This window comes from Budorcas taxicolor, chromosome 1, assembly GCF_023091745.1.
Source record: "Budorcas taxicolor isolate Tak-1 chromosome 1, Takin1.1, whole genome shotgun sequence".
Taxonomy (NCBI): domain Eukaryota; kingdom Metazoa; phylum Chordata; class Mammalia; order Artiodactyla; family Bovidae; genus Budorcas; species Budorcas taxicolor.
In genome coordinates, this window is record NC_068910.1 from 56,036,268 (window position 1) to 56,060,512 (window position 24,245).

At 40.7% G+C, this 24,245-nt stretch overlaps 1 protein-coding gene across 1 annotated transcript in view; it reads right to left on the reverse strand.

The window, feature by feature from the left end:
- RBMS3 (RNA binding motif single stranded interacting protein 3) overlaps positions 1–24,245 on the reverse strand; it is a 620,879-nt gene that overhangs the window by 96,246 nt on the left and 500,388 nt on the right. The window contains exon 8 of the mRNA XM_052644461.1: positions 13,592–13,638. Coding sequence (XP_052500421.1) covers positions 13,592–13,638 — 47 coding nt within the window. The remainder of the gene's footprint in view (positions 1–13,591; positions 13,639–24,245) is intronic.

The window sequence follows — 24,245 nt, forward strand, 5'->3', positions numbered from 1 at the left end:
TGGAAAAATGACAATTAGGGCTCATGGAATCATTGTTTTCATTTTGCCATACTCTTTAGTTCAGTTCTGCTCAGTCGCTCAGTCGTGTCTGATTCTTTGCGACCCCATTGACTGCAGCACGCCAGGCCTCCCTGTCCATCACCAACTCCTGGAATTTACCCAAACTCATGTCCAATGAGTTGGTGATTTCATCCAACCATCTCATCCTCTGTCATCCCCTTCTCCTCCTGCCCTCAGTCTTTCCCAACATCAGAGTCTTTTCAAATGAGTCAGCTCTTTGCATCAGGTGGCCGAAGTATTGGAGTTTCAGCTTCAACATCAGTCCTTCCAATGCATACCCAGGACTGATCTCCTTTAAGATGTAATGGTTGGATCTCCTTGCAGTCCAAGGGACTCTCAAGAGTCTTCTCCAAAACCACAGTTCAAAAGCATCAACCCTTCAGCACTCAGCTTTCTTTACAGTCCAACTCTCACATCCATACATGACTACTGGAAAAACCATAGCTTTGACTAGATGGACCTTTGTTGACAAAGTAATGTCTCTGCTTTTTAATATGCTGTCTAGTTTGGTCATAACTTTCCTTCCAAGGAGTAAGAGTCTTTTAATTTCACAGCTTCAGTCACCATTTGCTGTGATTTTGGAGCCCAGAAAAACAAAGTCAGCCACTGTTTCCCTATCTATTTCCCATGAAGTGATGGAACCAGATGCCATGATCTTAGTCTTCTGAATGTTGAACTTTAAGCCAACTTTTTCATTCTCCTCTTTCACTTTCATCAAGAGGCTCTTTTGTTCTTCTTTGTTTTCTGCCATAAGGGTAGTGTTATCTGCATATCTGAGGTTATTGATATTTCTCCCAGCAATCTTGATTCCAGCTTGTGCTTTGTCCAGCCCAGCATTTCTCATGATGTACTCTGCATAGAAGTTAAGTCAGAAGGGTGACAATATACAGCCTTGATGTACTCCTTTTCCTATTTGGAACCAGTCTGTTGTTCCATGTCCAGTTCTAACTGTTGCTTCCTGACATGCATACAAGGTTTCTCAAGAGGCAGGTCAGATGGTCTGGTATTCCCATCTCTTTCAGAATTTTCCACAGTTTATTGTGAGCCATACAATCAAAGGCTTTGCCATAATCAATAAAACAGAAATAGATGTTTTTTCTGGAACTCTCTTCCTTTTTCCATGATCCAGTGGATGTTGGCAATTTGATCTCTGGTTCCTCTGCCTTTTCTAAAACCAGCTTGAACATCCGGAAGTTCACAGTTCATGTATTGCTGAAGGCTGGCTTGGAGAATTTTGAGCATTACTTTTCTAGTGTGCGAGATGAGTGCAATTGTGCAGTAGGTTGAGCATTCTTTGGCATTGCCTTTCTTTGGGATTGGAATGAAAACTGACCTTTTCCAGTCCTGTGGCCACTGCTGAATTTTCCACATTTGCTGGCATAATGAGTGCAGCACTTTCACAGCATCATCTTTCAGGATTTGAAATAGCTCAACTGGAATTCCATCACCTCCACTAGCTTTGTTCGTAGTGATGCTTCCTAAGGCCCACTTGAGTTCACATTCCAGGATGTCTGGCTCTAGGTGAGTGATCACATCATCATGATTATCTGGGTCGTGAAGATCTTTTTTGTACAGTTCTTCCGTGTATTCTTGCCACCTCTTCTTAATATCTTCTGCTTCTGTTAGGTCCATACCATTTCTGTCCTTTACTGAGCCCATCTTTGCATGAACTGTTTCCTTGGCATCGCAAAGTCAATTGAATTACTACTTCTAGTTTATTTTCTCTTCTTTTTAAATATAGTTTATGACTGAGGTTGGAATTTTGGAGACAAAAGCTTCCTCATCTCTCAGAGGTCTCTGATGTTTTGAATAGAGAATCTCATGAGTCACCTTTCTAAAGAAGCATCCCACCAGAACCCTGCTGAGTGTAGGGGGGCTAGATTTCAATGTTTCCAGGGTTCAAAGAGTAAATTCTTTAAGCTTAGATTCTATACAAGTCTCCAAGCAAGGATTATAGAACTAGAGTCTTAAATTGATCTAGTTTTCAACAAGGATTATAAGGTTAGGGTCTTTTGGTTAAAAAAATGTAGTTGAAAAAATTACTCCCCTACCCATTGTATTCTCCTTACTATCCATTCCTACATCTACCACGTCTCTAAATCTGCTCTTGTGTAGTTCAGGAAGAATGAATTATGACTATGTCATGTACCTATTAGAATGATCTAATTTTTAAAAAAAGGCAATCAGAGCTGTCACAGAATTAGAGAAGGTGGAATTCTCTTTCATTGTTGGTGGAAATAGAGAATTGTCCTGCCCTTTTAGAAAACAGCTTGGCAGTTTCATATAAAGCTAAAATACACATAGCATATAACTGAAAAATCCCACTGATACATAGCAACTAAAGATAAATGAAAACTTGAGTTCACACAAAAACCTTGATGCAATTATTTACAGCAGCTTTGATACTTGCCAAAACCTGGAAACAAGCCAAATATCCTTCAACTGAACTGATTAACAGTGTATAGTCCAATGAAATGAAAAACTATGCATTCCAAAACCAAATAATGGCTGCCAAAGGCTGGGCTTCAGGGAGGAGTCTGACCACAGAGACTCGTGAGGGAATTCTGGGAAATGATGTGGCTGTTCTCTTTCTTTGTTGCTTCACTGTGTGCTTTCCAGGCCTCATACAATTGTACCCTATTAAGAGTGTGTGCATATATATATATACTTTTAACAAATCTGACTTTTAAAAAGACAATTACTAAGCAAGAAAACATCTATTCTTCCATTAAAAAAAAAACTGTATTGAAGGATTTACTATGTGTACCAAAGATGGGTAAGGCATTCATTTGAGTTTCTCTCTTTAGTCATTTAACTTGAATGTCCTTCGTGCATTAACCAGCCTAAAGCCAGCCAATGGCTTTCCATTGCAATGAGAACAAAATCTGAATTCCTGGTATCGACTATTGCTAGCACAGTAAGGCTACTGTCCATCTCTCTTCCTTGAGCCAACTAGGATCCAACCAACCACAATGACCTTCCATCACATGAGCCTGTCATTCTCATCTTGGGCCACTGACCTTACAATTCTCTTTACCTGGTATGCTTATTCCCCCAAATCTCCCTATACCAACCTCTTTGTCATTATTGATTTCACTCAACTTTCCCTTCTTCTGAGAGTTCTATAGCTAAAGTAGCAACAACCGTCTCTGCCCCAATTGTTCTGTGTTCCTTTCCTTGACTTTATTTTTGTTTTTCCCCATTGGTATTATCACTATTTGAAGTAGCCTTTAAAAAATGTCTTTATATATGTGCTATGTGCTGAATGTGTGTCCCTTTAAAATTCATATGTTGAAGTCCTAACTCCCAGAGTGGCTCTATGTGGAGATGGGGCCTCAAGGAAGAAAGTAACATTAAATGAGCTCATGAGGGTGGGGCCCTAATCTCCCAGGGTTAGTGTCCTTATAAGAAGAGATGCTCCAGAGACTTCCCTCTCTCTCCACACATGCACACAGGGGAAACGCCATGTGAGGACACAGTGAGAAAACAGCCTTGTAAAAGCCAGGAAAACAGTCTTCACCCCAGACTAAGTCAGCCAGATCTTGATCATGGACTTCAAGCCTCCAGAACTGTGAGGAAATATATTTCAGTTGTTTAAACCCACACGATCAATGGCTTTTTTTTTTTTCTTTAACAGCAGTTGAGCTGATTAATGGAATGCATTAATTGGCTATCTCTCCCTCTAGAATGTTGGCTTCAAGAGAGTTGAGGACAGCTGGACTTTGTTGCCTAGGACAGAGTCTGGGAAATAATAAATATAGGCATACCTCATTTTATTGTGCTTTGCTTTAGTGTACTTCAAAGATACTGTGATTTTTACAAACTGAAGGTTTGTGGTAACTGTGCATTGTGAGACGATGATTAGTGTTTTGAACAATAAGATATTTTTAATTCAGGTATATACATTGTTTTTGTAGACATAATGTTTTGCAAACGAACATTCTATAGCCTAGTCTAAACATAACTTTATATACACTTTTAAAATTGTGTGACTCATTTTATTGAGATGTTTGCTTTGTTGCAGTGGTCTGGACCTGAACTCACAGTTATCTCCAAGGTCTATCTATGCTTAATACCTGATGGCTGACTGAATGAATAAATGAGTGCAAAACAGCTTAGGGGGATAAGCAGTGATCATAGTAAAGGATGGCCAATGTCAAAAGTGTGGAGACACAGAAGACGCCATCTGTTCAGATAGGAAGCTGAGAACTGAGAACTGAGAACGCTTGCTTACATCACAAATCACCTGTCTGTACCTCTGTACATCTCAATGAAAGCTTAAACTAATGCCCGTTTTCTAGGCATATAGAGAAATTGATAATCAGAGAAAACAGACCTTTTATACAAAAATCATGGTTTACATCTAGAAACACACACACACACACACAAAACCCCTTCAGGTTTTATCTTAGATTTTACTTATGAAGCAGTGAACAAAAAGATTTATGTGGGGCTCATAATAACCTAACAGGCACTCATGACCACTCCACTAACAGCCCTTTTCTCCATGTAGGTTTAACTTCTCTTAGAAACCTAGTCTCAGCCTTGCATACCAACAGCATAAATCATGCCTCACATTTTAGAGTGGCTGGTTTATTTTGCAAAATGTACTAAGTGGCATATTAAAAATGCAAGCAATAAGGACTGGATGGACAGACAGCATTTACAGCGAACTTTACGGGGGAAAAAAGAACAGAAACAGAAAAACAGCCAAGTAAATGGATACTAACAAAGTGTGTGTTTGTTCTATTTGCTCTAATCCTATCCGTCCAACAAGAATGATATTTCATACTCCCCAGCAAGTTCCAATACCGTCTGCCACTCAAATCAGAGAGTCATTTAGAACAGAAAATGGACTGGAGAGATCAGACTCAGTACACTGTCTTGATCCCCTAATTCCGGCATTCTGAAATAAGCTCCCCCCAAGTCCAAACATAAACCAGATGACTTTACAGGAAAGCTTTGCTTAAACCACGGCAAGAGAGGCTGTTATTGCATCTGAGGCTTAAAGTCACCATGTCTAAAGAAAACGCCCCGAGCCGGCCTCCAAAGAGAGAGCTTCAGAATGAGTTTCCCAGTCTCATCACTTGTTCTCAATCCCTGCCATGTATCCTTCATGCTTCACACAGCCTCCACGTTTTAAAAGAAGAAGAAAGAAAGGACATCCAAACAGAAACTTCAAGCATAGGCATCCTATTTTGGGGGAACAGGAAAGGTGAAATTGACTTTGACAGCACTTTAATTTTGTGGCTATAATAAGACAGCTAAGGTCATTTGAAACGTGACTATATTTTTATATCTGGTTATATTAATATATGCATTATGGGCTTCCCAGGTGGCTCAGACATAAAGAATCTGCCTGCTAACGCAGGAGATATAGGAGATGTAGTTTCGATCCCTAGGTTGGGAATATCCCCTGGAGGAAAAACATGGCAACCCACTATAATATTCTTCCCTGGAAAAATCCCATGGAGAGAGGAGTCTGGAGGGCTACAGTCCATGGTGTCACAAAGAGTCGGACATGGCTGAGCACGCACACATAGGTGCGTCACGCCTTGCAAATGCTGTCACAGAAAACCAGGAACGAATTTTTAACTAACCATGTTTTCCAGAAATAGTTTACTAAGATATTTATTTGACAAATGCACATAGTGAATTCACAGGTGTGGCAAGTGTTTCTTTTCTATGCTGTCCTAAACACAGACAGGAGCTTTCTTCCCAGGACCTAGAGATATTTTTGGTTGTCACCGGGCCAGAGGGCTGCTCCTGGCATCGAGTTGGTAGAAGTCTGGGATACTGCTAAACACAGGACAGTTTCCACCAAAAAAAATGATATGATCCAAAGTGACCCTCATGTCAAGGTTGAGAAGCTTTCCTTGGGAATGTTGACTAGTTACTCTGGAGAAGTTTCATGTGAAAAAATTCCAAATGTCACAGGGTCTGAGAGGTTTAATGAAGCATGACCTATCTGTAGAACTCTGAGCTGGCCTCTGAAAAAAGTCATATTTTTAAGGAACGCAAAGGGTTATTTAGTTTTCTGGCTTTTAAAGCAAGTGGGCTCCAGAAGTCCAAAGAATGGAAGTCTAGGTCACTAATAGGACATTATTTTACCTGCAGAAGAGCCATCTCCAGGGAATTTGGCAGTCAGTAGTGAAATCTTATTTCACTGACAATAAGAATAACATGAATGTATCAATAACCCCAGGGTAGGATTTTTTTTTAACTCTAAAAAATCACACACAATCCTATATGCACATTGAAATAAATGGTGTTGCCTTCTCTTCCATGTCCACGGGCAATTTTGTCGGAGTCAGAACCACGAATCCTCGGGGCAACCCTATAGCATAAGATTAATAAGGTGTTGGTCCCCTTTATTGTAATACCACGTATCTTTCACATTACATTCCTTTCCTAGTGTAAGAAAATCTGGTTTCTGTATCACTTAATATCAAATGCCATATAAAACAGTTGGCAAGCCAAGGCCGTAGAAAACACTTTTCTGGGTCATCCCAGTGCACCAGCCCCCAGCATCCTCTATCCTGCATCGAACCTAGCAAAATAAAGTAAAATTAAAAAATAAAATAAACTAAAAAAAGTGAAAAATAAAATAAAATATATATTAAAAAAAATTTTTTTTCGCCCACATCTCTCCCAAGAATACATTTTATTCAAATCAAACAATCCAAAAGGCATTTACACAGCAGACCTTAGTGGAAAAGGCATAGGAAAAGATGAGATTTTGACTGGGGAAGGAATTATTTCCCACCTCTTATGCTCATATTTGAAAGTGATGGGATCTCATATTGGACTGTTAAAAAAGCAATAGGCCAGTAGTAATAACACATTATAGAGTTATGCCAGATAGCTCTGAAAGAAGAATGAGCATTTATAGTCTCCTAAGTTGACCTGCAGTAAAAAAGTACCAAGTGGTTTCCTTTTCCATTGCAACCCAGATACCTCTTCACTGTAACCTTCAAAGCCTTTGACTGAACTGATTTTCTAAAAGCGATCATTTGGGTAGATTCAAGCAGATGACATGACTGACATTTTCTGCCACCTACACTCAAACTGCTCAGAGACACCATGGACCACATTTACATTTACAAACATTTATTCTTCATTAGGGAAAAATCAGGCTAAATTTGGGAGTACTTATTTCAGTTTGATGTTGCTGTATAAACATTGAGGTTATGGAATTCAGAACATTTAACAGTTTATACAACTGAGCTACCAGATACCCCAGACACACGTCTGAATTTGATGCTCAGAAACCCCTATGACTGAGTGCAGTTATAGGATGCTCCAGGATTACAAAATATGTCCTTTTATTAAAAAGAAAAATTGAAGTATACTTGGTTTACAACGTTGCATTAATGTCTAATGTATAGCATAGTGACTGAGTTACACACACATTGTTTTCACTGCGCTTTTCCATTACGGCTTATCACAGGAGCTGTAGCCTCCTGCGCTATAGTAGAACTTGTTGTTTTTCCTTCTATATATAATACTTGGCATCTGCCAACCCCAAACCCCCAGTCTGTCCCTCCCCTGCCTTCCCTCCCCCTTGGAAGCCACATAGAATTTCCATATGACCCAGCAATCCCACTCCTGGATGTATATCTGGAAAAAACTCGCACTCAGAAAGATAAACCATGTTCTTTAGCTGTGACACACCGCCAAGAGGACAAGTTCCTGTCCCTGCTCCATCAAGAGGCCTTCCACATCTCCTACTAGAAAGTAACTGCTTTTACTCTGTGGTTCTGTGACATGTATGTTAACTTTTTTTGTGAAAAGAATAGAAAAATATAAACAGTGAAAAGTAAGTCTCCCTATCACCCCTCCTTCCCAGCACTCTGTTGGCCCTCCCCAGAGAATGACTGCAACCATGTCTCATGTCTTCCTTCAGAAATATTTTGTACATCTGAAAGGTAAGACATACATAAAACTCAAAGCACTCTGTGCTTCTTTCACAATACTATTGGCATTATATCTAGAATTTGTGTGCATGTCCATTGTTCCTGATAGCATGGGAACTTTATTTAAAATCTGCATCACCAACATGATTTTATTATTATTATTTCATTTATTATAAATTTATTTAATTGGAGGCTAATTAGTTTACAATATTGTATTGGTTTTGCCATACATCAACATGAATCCACCACGGGTATACAAGTGTTCCCCATCCTGAACCCCCCTCCCCCCTCCCTCCCTGTACCATCCCTCTGGGTCATTCCAGTGCACCAGCCCCAAGCATCCTTTTAAACAGTACAACAGATATGAAAGAAAAGCAGTTTGTTGAACTGAGTCATCATTAAGCCATCTTTAACAATATTAACTGGATTGAAATAGGTTGCAACTGTATTTTTTGATATGTTTTTCCTGTATCAAATGGGATCAGTTTCTTCTCTGCAGCAATAAATATTTATGCCTCTGTTAGCTTACCACTCTCCCCCCAAGTTAGGTTTGCCTACTGGATCGAATGGGCTTCCACGGTGGAACTAGTGGCGAAAGGAAACTGCCGCCAAATAGGAGACATACGAGATGCAGGTTCGATCCCATGGGTCAGGAAGATCCTCTGGAGGAGGGCATGGCAACCCACACCAGCATTCTTGCCTAGAGAATCCCGTGGAGAGAGGAGCCTGGTGGGCTACAAACAGTCCTCGGGGTCACAAAGAGTTGTACACAACTGAAGTGACCTAGCATGCACACAGGCCCTGGACTGAATACATGGGTATAAATATGGAATAAATACTTTACTCTGGACATTCATATTCGATCCCTTCATATGCTGAATTTTCTAAATCAGTTTCCACATCTTTAAGAGGTACATGCTGACAATAAGTCAAGAAACAGGATATTGAGGAAACATATGTGGTTATTTTGACATCTTAAACATCCATAGAAATGATTATTTATATGTTGCCATAAAAGGCAATTAAAACCGAAAAGACCAAAACATATAAAAAACTCATGTATATGAAGAAATACTAAGTGAATAAGGTTAATTAGCTACAATTTTGCTGTTTCTTCCATTTCATGATATAAAATTTCTACCTTCTTGGTACCAACACAATGCATAATCTGATGCTTCCAAAATTCCACTCTTAACCCAGGACATGAACAACTCATGTGCAGTTTGGCTCCTTTGGATGAAACTGGAGGATGCATTTAAAGATAATCAGATTAGGGTGTTACAGGGGAACAGAGCAGCTTGATACCAGGAAGGGGGCTGGTTTACCTAATGCCACTTTGCTGGAGTCAAGCAGATGCCATCAGCAACATTTTCTATTTCTGATTTGGCATTCATAGTACTAAGTTAAACAGCCTGTAAAGAAAAATAAGACATGGGACCTGCCTGCAGATTTAATAGTCCATCAGAGAAATAAATATGATGTCAATAGCTATGTGATAAAAAAGACTGTCACTGTATCATGTACACGTGTGTGCTAAGTCGTTTCAATTGTGTCCAGCTCTTTGCAACCCTGTGGACTGTAGCCTGCCATGCTCCTCTGTCCAGGGGATTCTCCTGGCAAGAATATTGGTGTGGACTGCCATGCCTTCCTCCAGGAGATCATTGCAACCCAGGGATCTAACCCGTGTCTCGTTATTTCTCCTGCATTGGCAGGTGGGTTCTTTACCACCTTTGACACCTGGGAAGCCCTTGCTGTATCACAGTCACAGGAAATGCAGTGTAACAATCGTGTCAGCATTGACAATGGCCGCACTGCGCCACAGGAGGTCCTTTAATCCTTACAACGTCTTATGAAAACTTATTCTTTCTGTCATCTCCATTTCACAGAGGGGGTAACTAAAGCACAGACAACTTGCCTACGTGGAAAACGACAGAATTTGAATGCACGCCTGGGCAGGCTGGCTCTGGAGTCTGCACTTCTAACCACTGCTTACACTGTTTCTCTTGTGACTAATTGTGTAATTAGCTCTGCCTGGTATGATTTAATGGTGTTCTCTAAATGAGAGAAATAAAAGAAAAGGAAAGGAAGAAATATCACCATTCTCTGCAGGCAGAGAGAACTCCATAAGCAACAAGACTCATGGGTTAACATAACATGAGATGCTCTGAGAATCAAAAGAAGGTCCAATTCAGTTGCAGGAGCCAAATCATGAAATTCTTCTGGTGCCACTCTGGAAAGTTTGAGTTGTTCTGCATTTAATAAAGTCCATGTAATACTTTAAGCCAGGCAGATAGATGATTGTTTATTACTTTTTGCTTTAAAAAAATATTCAGAAAGCAATGTGAAAATGGTTTGGTACTCAATTATATCAGAGGCAGATAAAAGCTTAGTACAGGTAGGGAATGGTGATTGAATGAACTTCACCAGTGGCAGGGAGACAGCTGGTTTGAAGATGTAGTTCAAAGAGAGATAGAAGAAGTCTTAATGACCAATTTTATCATTAGGAATGCTGTAGGAGAGAAGGCCCAGAGAACTGGAATTATGACTTAAATGGCTTTAGAGTAAACGTTTCAAAAACTATCAGAAGTAATTTGAGGCCTTTCATTTATTTGGTTTGTATTATGGAGGACTGATGAAGAAAAGCCCTCAGCTGGGGGTCAGGACACCCAGGAGCAGCAGCCAGTGCAAGGAGACACACAGGTGATGGTTCCCTGTGTCTAGTTATAAACTTGAAGTATGAACTCGGGAGTCTTCAGTTCCTAAAAGCAGGAGGAGTGGGTGAGAAACAGTATGAGAAAGGGCTAAACCCTGAGAAAGATTAGTAAAAGTGGGCAGAAGGGGAATTCACAGACACCAGGGGAGCAGTGCAAGGGCAAGGAGGATCAGCAGAGGATGTGTGTGTGTACACTATGCTAAGTCACTCAGTCATGTCTGACTCTTTGCAACCCTATGCCTGTACCTCTTCTTGCGAGCCTCCAGGCAAGCACACTGGAGTGGGTTGCCATGCCCTCCTCCAGGGGATCTTCCTGACCCAGGGATCGAACCCACATCTCTTACATCTCCTGCATTGGCAAGTGGGTACTTTACCACTAGCGCCACACAGGAAGCCCAGCAAAGGATAGTGTCGTGAAATCCAAGAAAGAAGAAGCTTTCAAGATGTAAGTGGTAACAACAACAACATCAAAGTCAAATGAGGCAAGCTCTCAAACAGCACAAGAAATAAGAAAGTGTCCGTTACAACGGACAAATTTAGGGATCCCTGGAGACAGCGGCAGGGAAAATTCCAGCCAAGTCTGAGACCAAAATTCACACTGTAGCAGGCTTAATTAGAGGCAGCGTGCTGGCGCTTCATTCGCGTCCGACTCTGTGACTGTGGACGGTAGCCCACCGGGCTCCTCTGTCCATGGTATTCTCTTGCGAGTCTCCAGGCAAGAACACTGGAGTGGGTTGCCACGCCCTCCTCCAGGGGATCCTCCTGACCCAGGGATCAAACCCACGTCTCTGCGTGGGTAATACAAAGTTCTTTATCAGATGACAGTACGTAAAATCAAGAAGATGGTATCCTGAGCATCTTAACTGCAATTTGCTTCCTGAGGGAAATGTTCATTGTTGTTACAGTCTAAGTGGGCAGTGGGAGAGGATGAAGCACTTTTGCAACTGTTTAAATAGTCAAAGGATACAATGTTCTACTGTTAATATAAAGTGCACAGAGACAGACATCACAGAGAGGATGCTGGAAGGTGGATGTATATACCTGCACTTGACCTCTGTACAGTGTAGATGGTGACCTGAGAGGGAGACACAGTCCCCGGGAACCAGGCAGTCCTCATGGTGTCTAACAGGGCACCACCAAAGTTCAGACCGTGGCTGCTCAGATTACAGGTTGAAACCCCAATTTTTCTCTTCAGGTTTGTCATGAGCCACAATGAAAGTCTGGACACTTAGGTCTTTGGGGAAAGATTCAGATTTTAAATTGTGCATTGGAAAGATGACTGACTAAAGCAAAGCAGAAACTCATTCCAGCCCAGGCCTAGGACACTGGGGCATCTCTAATAATTGACCTCAAACCTTGGGCAGGAAGATCTTTATAATAAGCAGATGTATGGATATATAGTACAGACCAGACAGGTAGATGTATTCACATATTCATGCACACATATGCATGTATGCAAACACAAACACTTGCTGACTTTAGCTAATGAACGTGTATATTAATTCAATTATTTCTGTTTTCCAGTCGCATATACATTTCTAATTGTAATTACAACTATTTTTACAATTATTAGACTCCAAGAACAGGTACTATTAAATTACAAATATAAATTACTTGGTGCATAGTATGTGTTCAATAAATGTCATGCCCTTACACTACACGCCTGTCACTCTCTCTGAGCATATAATGCCATATTCTGTGTCTTTTGAATTAACTATGTTATCTTCTCAGCTATACAGTATAACTCTAGAGGGCTTTATTCTCTCTATCTTTATTTCTTGTTTTTACTTTCTGACCACCATGTTTAGAATGCCTTGTTGGAAATAAAGAGAAGGCTTACTGGATAAATGGAGAGATATCATTACTTTTCGCCCCTACAGAAGTTTTAATCAACATGAGACGAACGAATCGATCTCTACCCTAGACTATCTCATTTGTGTTGACTCTTTCATGGAAGGTAGACCATGAGTTTCTTGAGCCCCTGTTTTACACAGATGCACTGTTTTTTTAAAGCCTATAGAGCATAGTACTGTGCTTGGAAGACTTACTAGATGTTTACTGAGTGACTGAATGAATGACCCTCTAAGCTGACCAAACCGAAAATGGAGTTACATTCCTTCTATCCGCTAGGCTGATCTTAAATGAGACCTTCACTCTGACTAACTCTTTAGAGGCTGAAAGACAGAAAACTGAAAGCCATGGAGAAATCTAAGATAAAAGACTGAGAATAAGAATAATAATTATTCTTCAGTTTGTTGGTTCATTGCAGGATGGCCAAGGTAAAGGAATGAAATTGGAAAGTCAGGAGAAAGTTTTAACCACAGACTATTCCAAATGACAGAATTTTAAAGATGCTGGATTATGTAGCTTAAGTCTGATTCTTTTCAGAGGAAAAGTTCAGGCTATATATTAATTGTTCTCAGTAAGAGTCTGCAAACTTCCAAATGCTTATTAAAACTGAGTATGAAAATACAATCACCATGTTATTAACTTGATTCTGTGTGTTACCCTTCCTCTGAGAGCCAGAGGCAAGCACAGAAGCTTCATTAATGTTGAAATGAGCCTGGACACAGGCTACGATTACCACCTAGCAGCAGTGACACTCTAACCCTAGAGAAACAGACTCTTCTCCCAGACCAGTCTGCACCCCTCCCTTCATATCACTCTTTCTAAGGTGAGAGAGGGGCAGAAAGATGGCATACGGACAGAAGCTTCATAAGCACGGCTGATGCCACTGAAATCAGAGTCACTCACAGGAAGAAAAGAAACTCACTGATGAGAAAGGTTTGATTGACATTTTGGTTTAGAACAAAAAGAAAGATTTAAACATTTTTCTCCAGTACTGATTTCAGGGTTCAGAGATACCTTAGCAACTAAAACACAGAAAAAGTGATCTACTTACCCATTCTGTATGGCAGCTGTGGGGTCATAGGTCAGGGCCATGCCAGCCTGTATAATGGGGGGAAGAAGGGAGAAAATGGATCTTAATGTTTTTATGGTAATGTCCAAAGCATTCAGCACACACACAGACTTTTATCTTTACATTCTATGATTTAAGTTTACTTATTCCTACATATATATCCCCCACTTACTGTCAAAACTAGCATTTTTACTACCTGAACACCAGAATCCAACATTGAGTTAGGGAATTTATATTATATATCCAGACAAACCAAAGAAGAATGCATTTTGGATGGTCTCCATTTCTACTTCATATGCCATGCACTGTCTAATCTGGTATCCTTATAATTTCTCATTCTTTTCAAGAACATCTATTGTATATCTTCAAGCATGGGAAAAAAAGGTAAGAATGGATCCTGGGGTAAGAATTAAAATAAATGCTACTTAAAATGAGTTCGACCTTTTAGAAGAAAGTGTTAAGAAATATTTATTTTAAAATAGATTGCGTGCCTCAGGGTAGGCAGGCAATGAATCACGGGGTGCTGTCCAACACGTTGCTGGTACCTGTCCCACCCAGAGTGTAGAAAGGGAAGGTCATTTGCATGTGATGAAAACTCTTGGCCTTGTGGCTAAAAAGGAAGTAGTTTTTGTTTTGTTTCCAAGGTAACACCACCACTGAAAAACTACATTTTTGTAACTGACCGTCATTACAGAAAGGAATATACATATGATGATCGTGATGATCGCTGACTGACATCTACATTTCCCCTTCATGCACACCATCACATCTCATCACCGCAAGTGAAGTGAAAGCCACTCAGTTGTGTCTGATTCTTTGCGACCCCAAGGACTATACTATCCATGGAATTCTCCAGGCCAGGATACTTGGGTGGGTAGCCTTTCCCTTCTCCACAAGGACTCTATGAATAGGCAGAAGAAATAATTTCTCCATTTGATGGATGCAGACATGGAAGCCTAGAGGGGTCAAGCGACTGGTTCAAGGTCACAGGTTTGGAGGCAGAATCAGATTCCAACCCAACTCTTCTGCTGGTCGTGCCCTTCCACAGCCCTGCTGTGACACTGACTAGGATTTTGCATGAGCCCCAAGGATCATCTCTCTGTGGCCATGTGGACCCACCACTCTTTGTCTTCCAGGACTGTCAGCCTAGTTATTGCTTGTGGGCAGAGACAGATAGGATGAAACTGAAGGCTAACTAGGCTGTCTATGCTGGACATTTTTTTTTTTTTCCTTTCTTGAAACTTAAAAGTAAGTTAGTCCAAGATCGATCACCTGGCTTGATGAAAGTGAAAGTGTAAGTCGCTCAGTCATGTCTGATAGTCCATGGAATTCTCCAGGCCACGATACTGGAGTGGGTAGCCGTTCCCTTCCCCAGCGGATCTTCCTGACCCAGGAATTAAACCAGGGCCTCCTGCATTGCAGGCGGATTCTTTTCCAGCTGAGCTACCAGGGAAGCTGGCTTGATAATGCACTATTGTTATATAAGACATAACCATTGGGTGAGATGGAGTGTTGGGTAAACAGGACCTCCTGTTCATTTCTTTTACAATTTCCTGTGAATATGTACTTGTTTCAAAATAGTAAGTAAGAAAAAAGTAAACTAGCCTTGAAGACTTTTGTAGAGGACTAAGAAAACCATAAAAACTTAAAAGAAAGAAAGAGCTTTTGTGTTTGAGTTTCTTTTCCATTGCGGTTGAAGGTGGTTTTCCTGTTCAGCTCATTGAATTCCTAAGATTGAACACATAACTGAAATGAAAATTCTCAGGCTTTATAGGATGGAGCCTGAAGTCCAGGATGGCCTGCTACATTGAGCTTAGATGCATTGTTTTCCCTGAATAATAATTTAAAACTTATTATTAAGATTGGTATGAGGAACAAAAATGTAGAAACATCTATAAATGGAACTGGCATAGAGGAAGCATATAATTGAAACGAAGTTTGCAAACAAAGCTGAGACAGAGAAGCACTGGGAACACAGGCTTACTGATAACTGGCTAAAGAAATACAATCTGACAGTGTGACAAGCTGAGGCCCAGGAAATGAGACGAGAATAAAAGAGCAGATATGAAGACAGATTTCTCCCACCTTGGGAGAAGCAAAGATACTCAGGTCAAAGCATGTAGATCCTAAGTCAAAATTCCCCATGGTGGATGGGCCTCCACCATGTGATGGGTGGGAGGCTGGTCTGATGCTGAAGATCCCCCCAGCAGCGACCTGTCCAGGCTAGACTCCATGGTTCTGGGTCCTTGAGATGATCCTTCTCAGATGAGATTTCCAGCTTAGAAACCCTAAGCTTCTCTCCTGTAACTTATCCAAGATGTCAGACAAAAGCCAGAATGAAAGAAAAAAAAAAACAAACAAACAGGCTGTGTACTCAGTAAAGATAGTGTTAGTTAATAGGAGCTTTAGATGATCATTGTATTTTCAGACCAAATTGTTTAAATCCCAGGAAACTTGTAGGTAGCCAAGTATATTTACTCCTTTTCCTTGAACTGTAGTGCTCAAAGACCAATGCTCCCCAGCCTTTCTTGACTTGTAAATTGTCATCAATGGTCTCTTTTTATGCCATGTATATTTGTTTTGACAATGTTCAGTAAGGATTTTTTTTTGTCTCTCACAGTTGACTTGAATTCTTCATGGATTATAGTTAACCAGTCAGGTCTAGCAAAGAATATGGTAATTATCACAAAATTCTATTCCTTTGTTGGATAGTATTTGATAATCAGAAAGTTTACATTGGCCTTTTCCTCCATCTTAAATCCCCATTCATCTTTTAGAAGATGGAAAGAATTAAATAGCAAGCCCTATGATTCAGTGGAAAGGATACATATCTTAGCTCTGTTGCTTTCTGGCACTGGGACATTGGGCAAGTTATTTCATTTATTTGCGCCTCAGTTTCCTTAACTGATATATGGGATGGCAACACCTATGTCATATGATTGTTGTAAAATGTGAAAGGTATCACATTTGTGAAGTGCCTTGCACAGTGCCTAGGCACAAGACACACATGTAAATATGATTCTGACACAAAGCAACACATGGTAAGCATCCCGTGAGAGTATGGATAACGTGTAGAGTGGACAGGCCAGGGTGCTCCAGGAAGACACCGGGAGGAAGCAGAGTTGAGTGGAACCTTGAAGATGGTTAGGATTTCCATAGATGGAGATAAGAGGTGGAGGCCAGCTCAGGCAAAGAGTTATCACGGAAAACTTCTCGTGAATAAAAAGGGCAAGGTGGATAGTCCACTTAGAGTAGAACATTGGTGAGAACAGTCAAAATAACATGTGGGAGGAAAGGAGGAAGGTCTTGATTGCTTGGCTCCGATTGGGTAATCACTGATCATTTTGTAGGTATAAAAATGATACAAAGAGGGCCTGGGAGACGTCCCTGGTGGTCCCGTGGGGAAGAGTCCACCTTGCCATGCAGGGGGCTGCTCAGGCCCTGCTTTGGGAAACTAAGACCTCATGTGCTGTGGAGCAAAAAGCCCTCAAGCCCCGACTACTAAGCCTGCTTGATAGAGTGAAGATTTCACATACTACGGACAACTAATCCCTGATGTCACCAAATAAATAAATAAATATTGCTTAAAATGAGAGACTGGACAACAAGAAATAGCATGAACCCCCCAAAAACAGAGGAAAAATCCTGAGTGATGGGTGACTAGGGTAGACCCTGGGGGACAGGGAGGTGGAGAGAAACTAAGGCACGGATGAACCCAAGCTTCATCTGCTTCATAATTTTGTCTGGGGTCAGTCCTGCCCCTGAGGATCTTTGGCAAGAGGACACCACCAGAGATCAGCATTTGGAACACTGGGTTACAGGGCAAGACATGGGTTAAACAAAGGAGTGTTTGAGCATAACCCACTGGCTGACTGTCACAGCACAATAGCTAACACGGGCTGCACCTGGTTTTCATTTCATGTGTAACAGATTGTTGAGTTATAATTCTAACATGGTCTTAATGCAGATTTTGCATTCCATTTCCTTTGTTCCTTTGCACAAGGTAAAAAAGAAAATCGATTTTGCTGCTCTGTCTAGCCACCTTTATACTGAACTAGAACCATGAAATTGTCATTATGTAATTACCAAATTTTATGGCATGTTTACAAACTCCAGAGTCACAATAAAGGTAAAATAACTTGGAACAAAACGAAAATGTCACACCACGTAAGTAGAAAAGTGATGTTTAAATTCTGTCGTTCTCTTTTGAAAAGGATTTTTATTAAATTCACAGATATTTTCCATATTTTAAGTTCACATTATTTGTGGATTAAAGCATTTATGATTTACTTCAGAAAGAAAGGGAGTTTTTTTTTTTGGGGGGGGTCATTTTCCAGTAGCAGCTGAGTTTTGGCTTAGTATTTCAGTCATAATAGGGTTATTTCTAGACTTTCCAGACAGAGTCTGTAAGAACTAAATAGAAACTTTAAAATGAAGTTTACAGGAGTCAATTAGATGTCAATGAAAAAAAAAATGTTGCTGCCATATCAGTAAACAAAGATGTTGCAACCATCTAGCCATCACATTACAGCTGTCCTGGTGACTCCTGTGGGAACTCAGGATGAAACCAGATGCTCATCACCAAATCATCAGCCACTGTGGCCACCCGCAAATGTACACCTTGAGGAGACTCAGGATAAGAAAGCACAGGATGCTGGCCATAGACAGCTGAGGTGCACATCAACGGGGTGATTTCAATGAGCCCTGGATTTTTCATCTTCCCATATAGAGGAAGGGGGCTTCCACAGCGGCTCAGCAGTAAAGAATCTGCCTGCAATGTAGGAGACACAGGAGACACCGGTTCGATTCCTGGGTCAGAAAGATCCCCTGGAGGAGGGTATGGCAACCCACTTCAGTATTCTTGCTGGGAAAAATCCCATGGGCAGAAGAGCCTGGTGGGTTACAGTCTATGGGGTCACAAGGAGTTGGACACAACTGAAGCATGGTATGGCACGCCACATACAAAGGAAAGCACTAAATTCCTTACGTTGCTGCCTTGTTTTTCTTAATTAAAAGTAATCTTTGGATGTTCTGACTACCTGATCTTTGTTGCAAAAATCTCTGTATATCCTGGCTCCTCTTTGGAAGCAGTCTCTTAGAATGATCTGAGATGCTGTGTCCCAGGCTTAAGTCCTCAGTTTTGTCCAGTGAATAACACATAATTTTCAACTTTTAGGTTCTACATCTTGTTTGGTCAACATAGGATATCAACATTATTTCCAATAAATATAGTGGATACATTGAGACATGTCAGTTTGACTTAGGAGCTAGATATTTGATATTCATCATTTCAAATGAAGAGGTAATAATTATGGAAATACTGCTTAAAATGTACTCACTAGGGAAGTACTAGGGAAGTAACTGGATTAGTTACAAATGAATAATTACAAAAATCTCCAACCTTCTAAGATCAGATTTAAGGCAACCTTTAATAAATAGGCAACCTTTAATAAAAGTAAATTATTTATTTAATAAATAAATAATAAATTATTTAATAAATAAATAATAAGTAGTAAATGTCATCATATATTTTAGTTACTATTGTGCACTGAATTAGCACAAGATAAGTTCAGGAAGCCTATGAAGAAAAGGGTAACTTGGTTTTCTGGGTATCATTTTTAGAGTTTAATTCTCACAACTAATTTAAACCCTATTTGCAACTGTTAGCTGGTTATCATAAGAATTCAATAAACGAAATAAAACAACTTAAAATTTATATTTGTCGCTTAGTTGCTAAGTCGTGTCCGACTCTTGCAACCCCATAGACTGCAGTCCACCAGGTTCCTCTGTCCACTGAATTTCCCAGGCAAGAATACTGGAGTGGGTTGCCATTCCCTTCTCTAGGGGATCTTCCCAACCAGGGATCAAACCCTGGTTTCCCACATTGCAGGGAGATTCTTTACTCTCTGAGTCACCAGGGAAGTCCCTCTAAAGAGAAGATGAGGAATAAACGAGATGGGAGACAGGAAAATGTCCAAACCTACAAATGGGAGCCAATACTGCATGGTCCTGGATGGGACAGAAATCCTAGAAACTGTCCCGTGAAAGAGGCCAACCAACCTGTGAACTGGCTCACAATACTCTCTCTAATCTTCATAACTCCTGGGCCCTCAAAGCACTGTGAGCCTCTCCCCCAATTTCCTTCTGATCACTCATAGAGCTTTTTTCTTCTTTGGTGTTACTCATCCCATCTGCCTTTGATATGTCAGTGCTCAGGACTAGGGCTTCCTTCCTTCTCTCTCCTTCTGATCCCAACTACTGTTTATCAGTGAAGCCCAAAATCTTGGTCTCAAAATCAAGTATCTAAACTGAGTTCCAGACAATCATTGCCAAGATTGATTAGTAAGTATATGTATCGTCAGTATCTTCTAAAGTTATCATTTCTTATTTGGGTGTTTACTACTATCCTTTCATAAAAAATATTCTCTTCAGCCTCTGCTTCCACCTTCCTTTCAATCCATCAGTCATAACACTGTGCTGTGAAATTTGTTCTTACAACAGGCAGATCCAACCAGCATGGTGCCACCTAACAGATAACTCACGGATTACAGAGCCCTTCAGGATCAAATGTGTATGTACCTCTGACCTCCCCCACCTTCCCTTGTGAGTCCAGACCCCACCATTCACCAACTCAGATGGACACCCACCCTGTCCTGTGGTGTGACCTCTGGGCCTTTGTGGAAACTCTGTGTAGCACTGAGGGAATATGGGCTTTCCCTTCTCCAGCCTCAGACTAAATGTCATGGCCTCTGAAAGCCACTTGCCTCCATGAAGCATTAACCCCTGCCTTTGCTCCGCCCCCATGATGCAGGACGGAAGTGAATGTGACCACATGTGCTATTTGTGTGCCTCTCCTAAATGGGCTCCTGGCTGATTCCATCGTGGTATCTCCTCTTCCCAGGCCAGTTATTGGAACATAACAGACTCATCAGCTGTTTGTTCAATGAATTAGTAAATGAATATATGCCCTGAAAATTTTGAATTTGGACTTCAGTTAAACTTATATTTGGGTCTTGCTCTTTCACACCACATGCAGGATCTTGTCTCCACACCAGGGATCGAACCTGTGCCCGCTGCAGCCGAAGTGCAGACCTCCAACCACTAGAATGCCAGGGAAGTCCCAAACGTGGATCTGAAAATGGAACTGGGGTATTTTGAATTTTTATTTTACCAGTAAGATATCCTTAAAAAAAAATTCAAGTGAGCTCAATCAAACTTCTAAAGACAGTATCTCAGCCCTTGATTGATTAGCAGCGATAGAAAGAAGAAAAGTGATTATTGGGGTCACTGAGAGAGCTTCCTGATGCAACAGGGTAGCTAGTGCACTTGAACCATAATATCAGCGGGAATCCAAGAGGGACCTGAGGCCCTTCCTTATCCAGGAAACAGAGAATAGGAGACTGTTAAAAGTCATCTTGAAATCTCCAGAGGTGTGTCAGGAATCAATTCAATGAAATCCAGGAGACGTTCACTTACAAGAAAAAAAAAAAAAAAAATATATATATATATATATATACAGAGAATAGAGAAGATCTGCCTCCTTGTGTTCAAAAAAGGACCATCATGGGGAGTTATGCTGCTGCTTATGCACTTTGCCATTACGATATTTCTTCTTTCCCGCTTTTGCTATAACATTCATATCAGATAGAGATGTTGTCCCCTATCCAGCAATAGAAAAGGACAAGATAAAAAAGAGGCAGACAGAATAAAGACTGGAAGGCTGCAAAAATCTATGACTGCACACACACAAAAAGCATTGTTGAAAGGGAAGCAGGATAACAGGTATCAGCATTATGTGCGTGGGTGCACCCTAAGTCACTTCTGTCGTTTCTGACTCTTTGCGACCCCATGGACTATAGCCTGCCAGACTCCCCTGTCCATGGGGTTCTCCAGGCAAGACTACTGGAGTGGGTGGCCATGTCCTCCTCCAGGGGATCTTCCTGACCCAGGGATCGAACCTGCGTCTCTACTGTCTCCTGCACTGGCAGGCAGATTCTTTACCACCAGCGCCACCTGCACAGCATCATGTAGCTAAAGGTCTCAAAGTCTGGGGAAATCTAGTCTGAGTTTGTCATTAAAAACAAATTTAAATGGAGCCTTGATTGATAATTATAAAAGAGATGAGAGAACATTGCCATATTTTATGTAAGTGCTTCTGTTTTCATCTCAGTCTAAATGACTGATCTTCATAGATTTCAGGACATAGTTTTGCTTTACTTTTTAACATCTGTGAAATTGAGGCTAACAGGATACTTAATGGCATTTAAGAGTTTGGCAAGTTTCTCCTCTTTTTCAGTGGTATTTAAAATAGTATTTTGTCTTTAATTGATTGTTGTTTTAGAGTCAGTGTTGCAGCGTACATACTATTAAACCCCACACAGGCAAATCAGGTAAAAAGTATAAGATGTTGAGGTTGCTTCCAGGGTCAGCCCATGCAGCTAGACAGGTGGAAGTCTCGGATATCTAGCTAGATGATCTGTATCCTTCCAGATCCCAGATATGGCTTGATGTCACATGGAAGTTGTAAGCGTCAGCTTACATATTGATAGGGGACTTCCCTGGTGGTCCAGTGGTTAAGAATCTGCCTGCCAAAGCATCGGGCATGAGTTTGATCCCTGGTCTGGGAAGATTCCACATGCTGCAGGCCCATGCTTCACAACTACTGAGTCCACAGGCCCTAAAACCCATGTCTGCAACAAGTGAAGCCGCAGCAATTAGAAGCCCATGAACTGCAATTACAGTAGATCCTGGTCTCCACACTAGACAAAGCCTGCACAACAATGAAGGCCAGCACAGCCAAAAGTTAAATAAATTAAAAAAAATATTGATGGGAACCACTCTGCATCTTGTGACCAGTGAGCTGCCAAGACAGTGCCAACCATTCAAGAAGTCCCCCAGTTGACTGCTACCCCACATAGCTGCCCTCATCCACGGGGACTGCATCAAGGGTCCACAGGAGACGTGGTGATCGACCATCAGCCTTTCTCCCTGTAAATGCTTGATGTAATCTTCTCAGCCTTGAGCCCCTCCTAATCCCCCCACTCCTCCTCCCCAAGAATACAACTGAGTTTTTCTAGCTTCTTGCTTGGAGTAGAGAGGAGGCAGAGGGCTAGAGCTCGTCATCAATCATATTTTATCCAAACTTACACTATCACAGGAATTTACAAGGTTTGCCTTTTACCTTTAGTGATCATAGGTTAGTAAATATTAGACCTGGCAGCTTTAAAATAAGGACACTTAACTAAGAAAACTTTCACACTGAGTGACTGAGAATTCAAGTTTGTGTGTCAATGGGAAGAACTCTTTTGAGGTTAGAAGGGCCGTTCACCTTGAGTCTGCTCTCCAAATTGCAGGCAAAACACATGAAATGCAAAAAACAAAACAAAACAAAACAAAAACTACATCTGGTGGGCTGGTTATCACACTTAACTCCAAGCGCTGTCATGTCTCCTAACATGAGAGAGTTTCTCTTTTCAAGATCATATATGTAAAAATTCTCTTTACTTCAAAGTTAAAAGGACTATTTGCAGAACCTAGGTATGTTGACAGATACATCTTAAGTATTCCCCCAAGGTCTCATTAAAGAAAAGAATTGGACAAATAACTGTCATGCACTGTGATATAGCCAATGGAAACAATAGTGAATTATATAGCGGATGTTTCTACTTTCATAGAATACAGCTGAATATAACCTGAATTTTACATGAAATTATGACTAAGTTTTTCAAATAATTCTTTAGATATACTATTTCATAGGTAACTGTACTTCAGTTTCTCTTCAACGTATTACTTCTAATAGCTCAACGGGGCAGGACTTTAATTCAATATCTCTGAAACAAATTTTCTGATGTTCAGTATTGCGAAATAAAATGGAGGTCAATATGGCTTGAAAGCTAACAGAAATGGTGAACTCCCGGGCCTGTTGTCAGGTTCTTCTTATACTTAACACATCATTGACCAGGGAATTTTTAAAGAAAGCAACACCTACAAGCACTTGAAAAAAAGGTGAAATTCATTGTTTTGGGGTGAAATGTCCTATAGATATCAATTAGGTCTAACTGATCTAATGTATCATTCAACGTTTGCGTTTCTTTGTTAATTTTCTGTTTAGTTGATCTGTCCATAGGTGTGAGTGGGGTATTAAAGTCTCCCACTATTATTGTGTTATTGTTGATTTCCCCTTTCATACTTGTTAGCATTTGTCTTACATATTGCGGTGCTCCTATATTGGGTGCATATATATTTATAATTGTTATATCTTCTTCTTGGATTGATCCTTTGATCATTATGTAGTGGCCTTCTTTGTCTCTTTTCACAGCCTTTGTTTTAAAGTCTATTTTATTGGATATGAGTATTGCCACTCCTGCTTTCTTTTGGTCTCTATTTGCGTGGAGTATCTTTTTCCAGCCCGTCACTTTCAGTCTGTATGTGTCCCTTGTTTTGAGGTGGGTCTCTTGTAAGCAGCATATAGAGGGGTCTTGTTTTTGTATCCATTCGGCCAGTCTTTGCCTTTTGGTTGGGGCGTTCAACCCATTTACGTTTAAGGTAATTATTGATAAGTATGATCCCGTTGCCATTTACTTTATTGTTTTGGGTTTGGGTTTATACACCCTTTTCGTGTTTCCTGTCTAGAGAA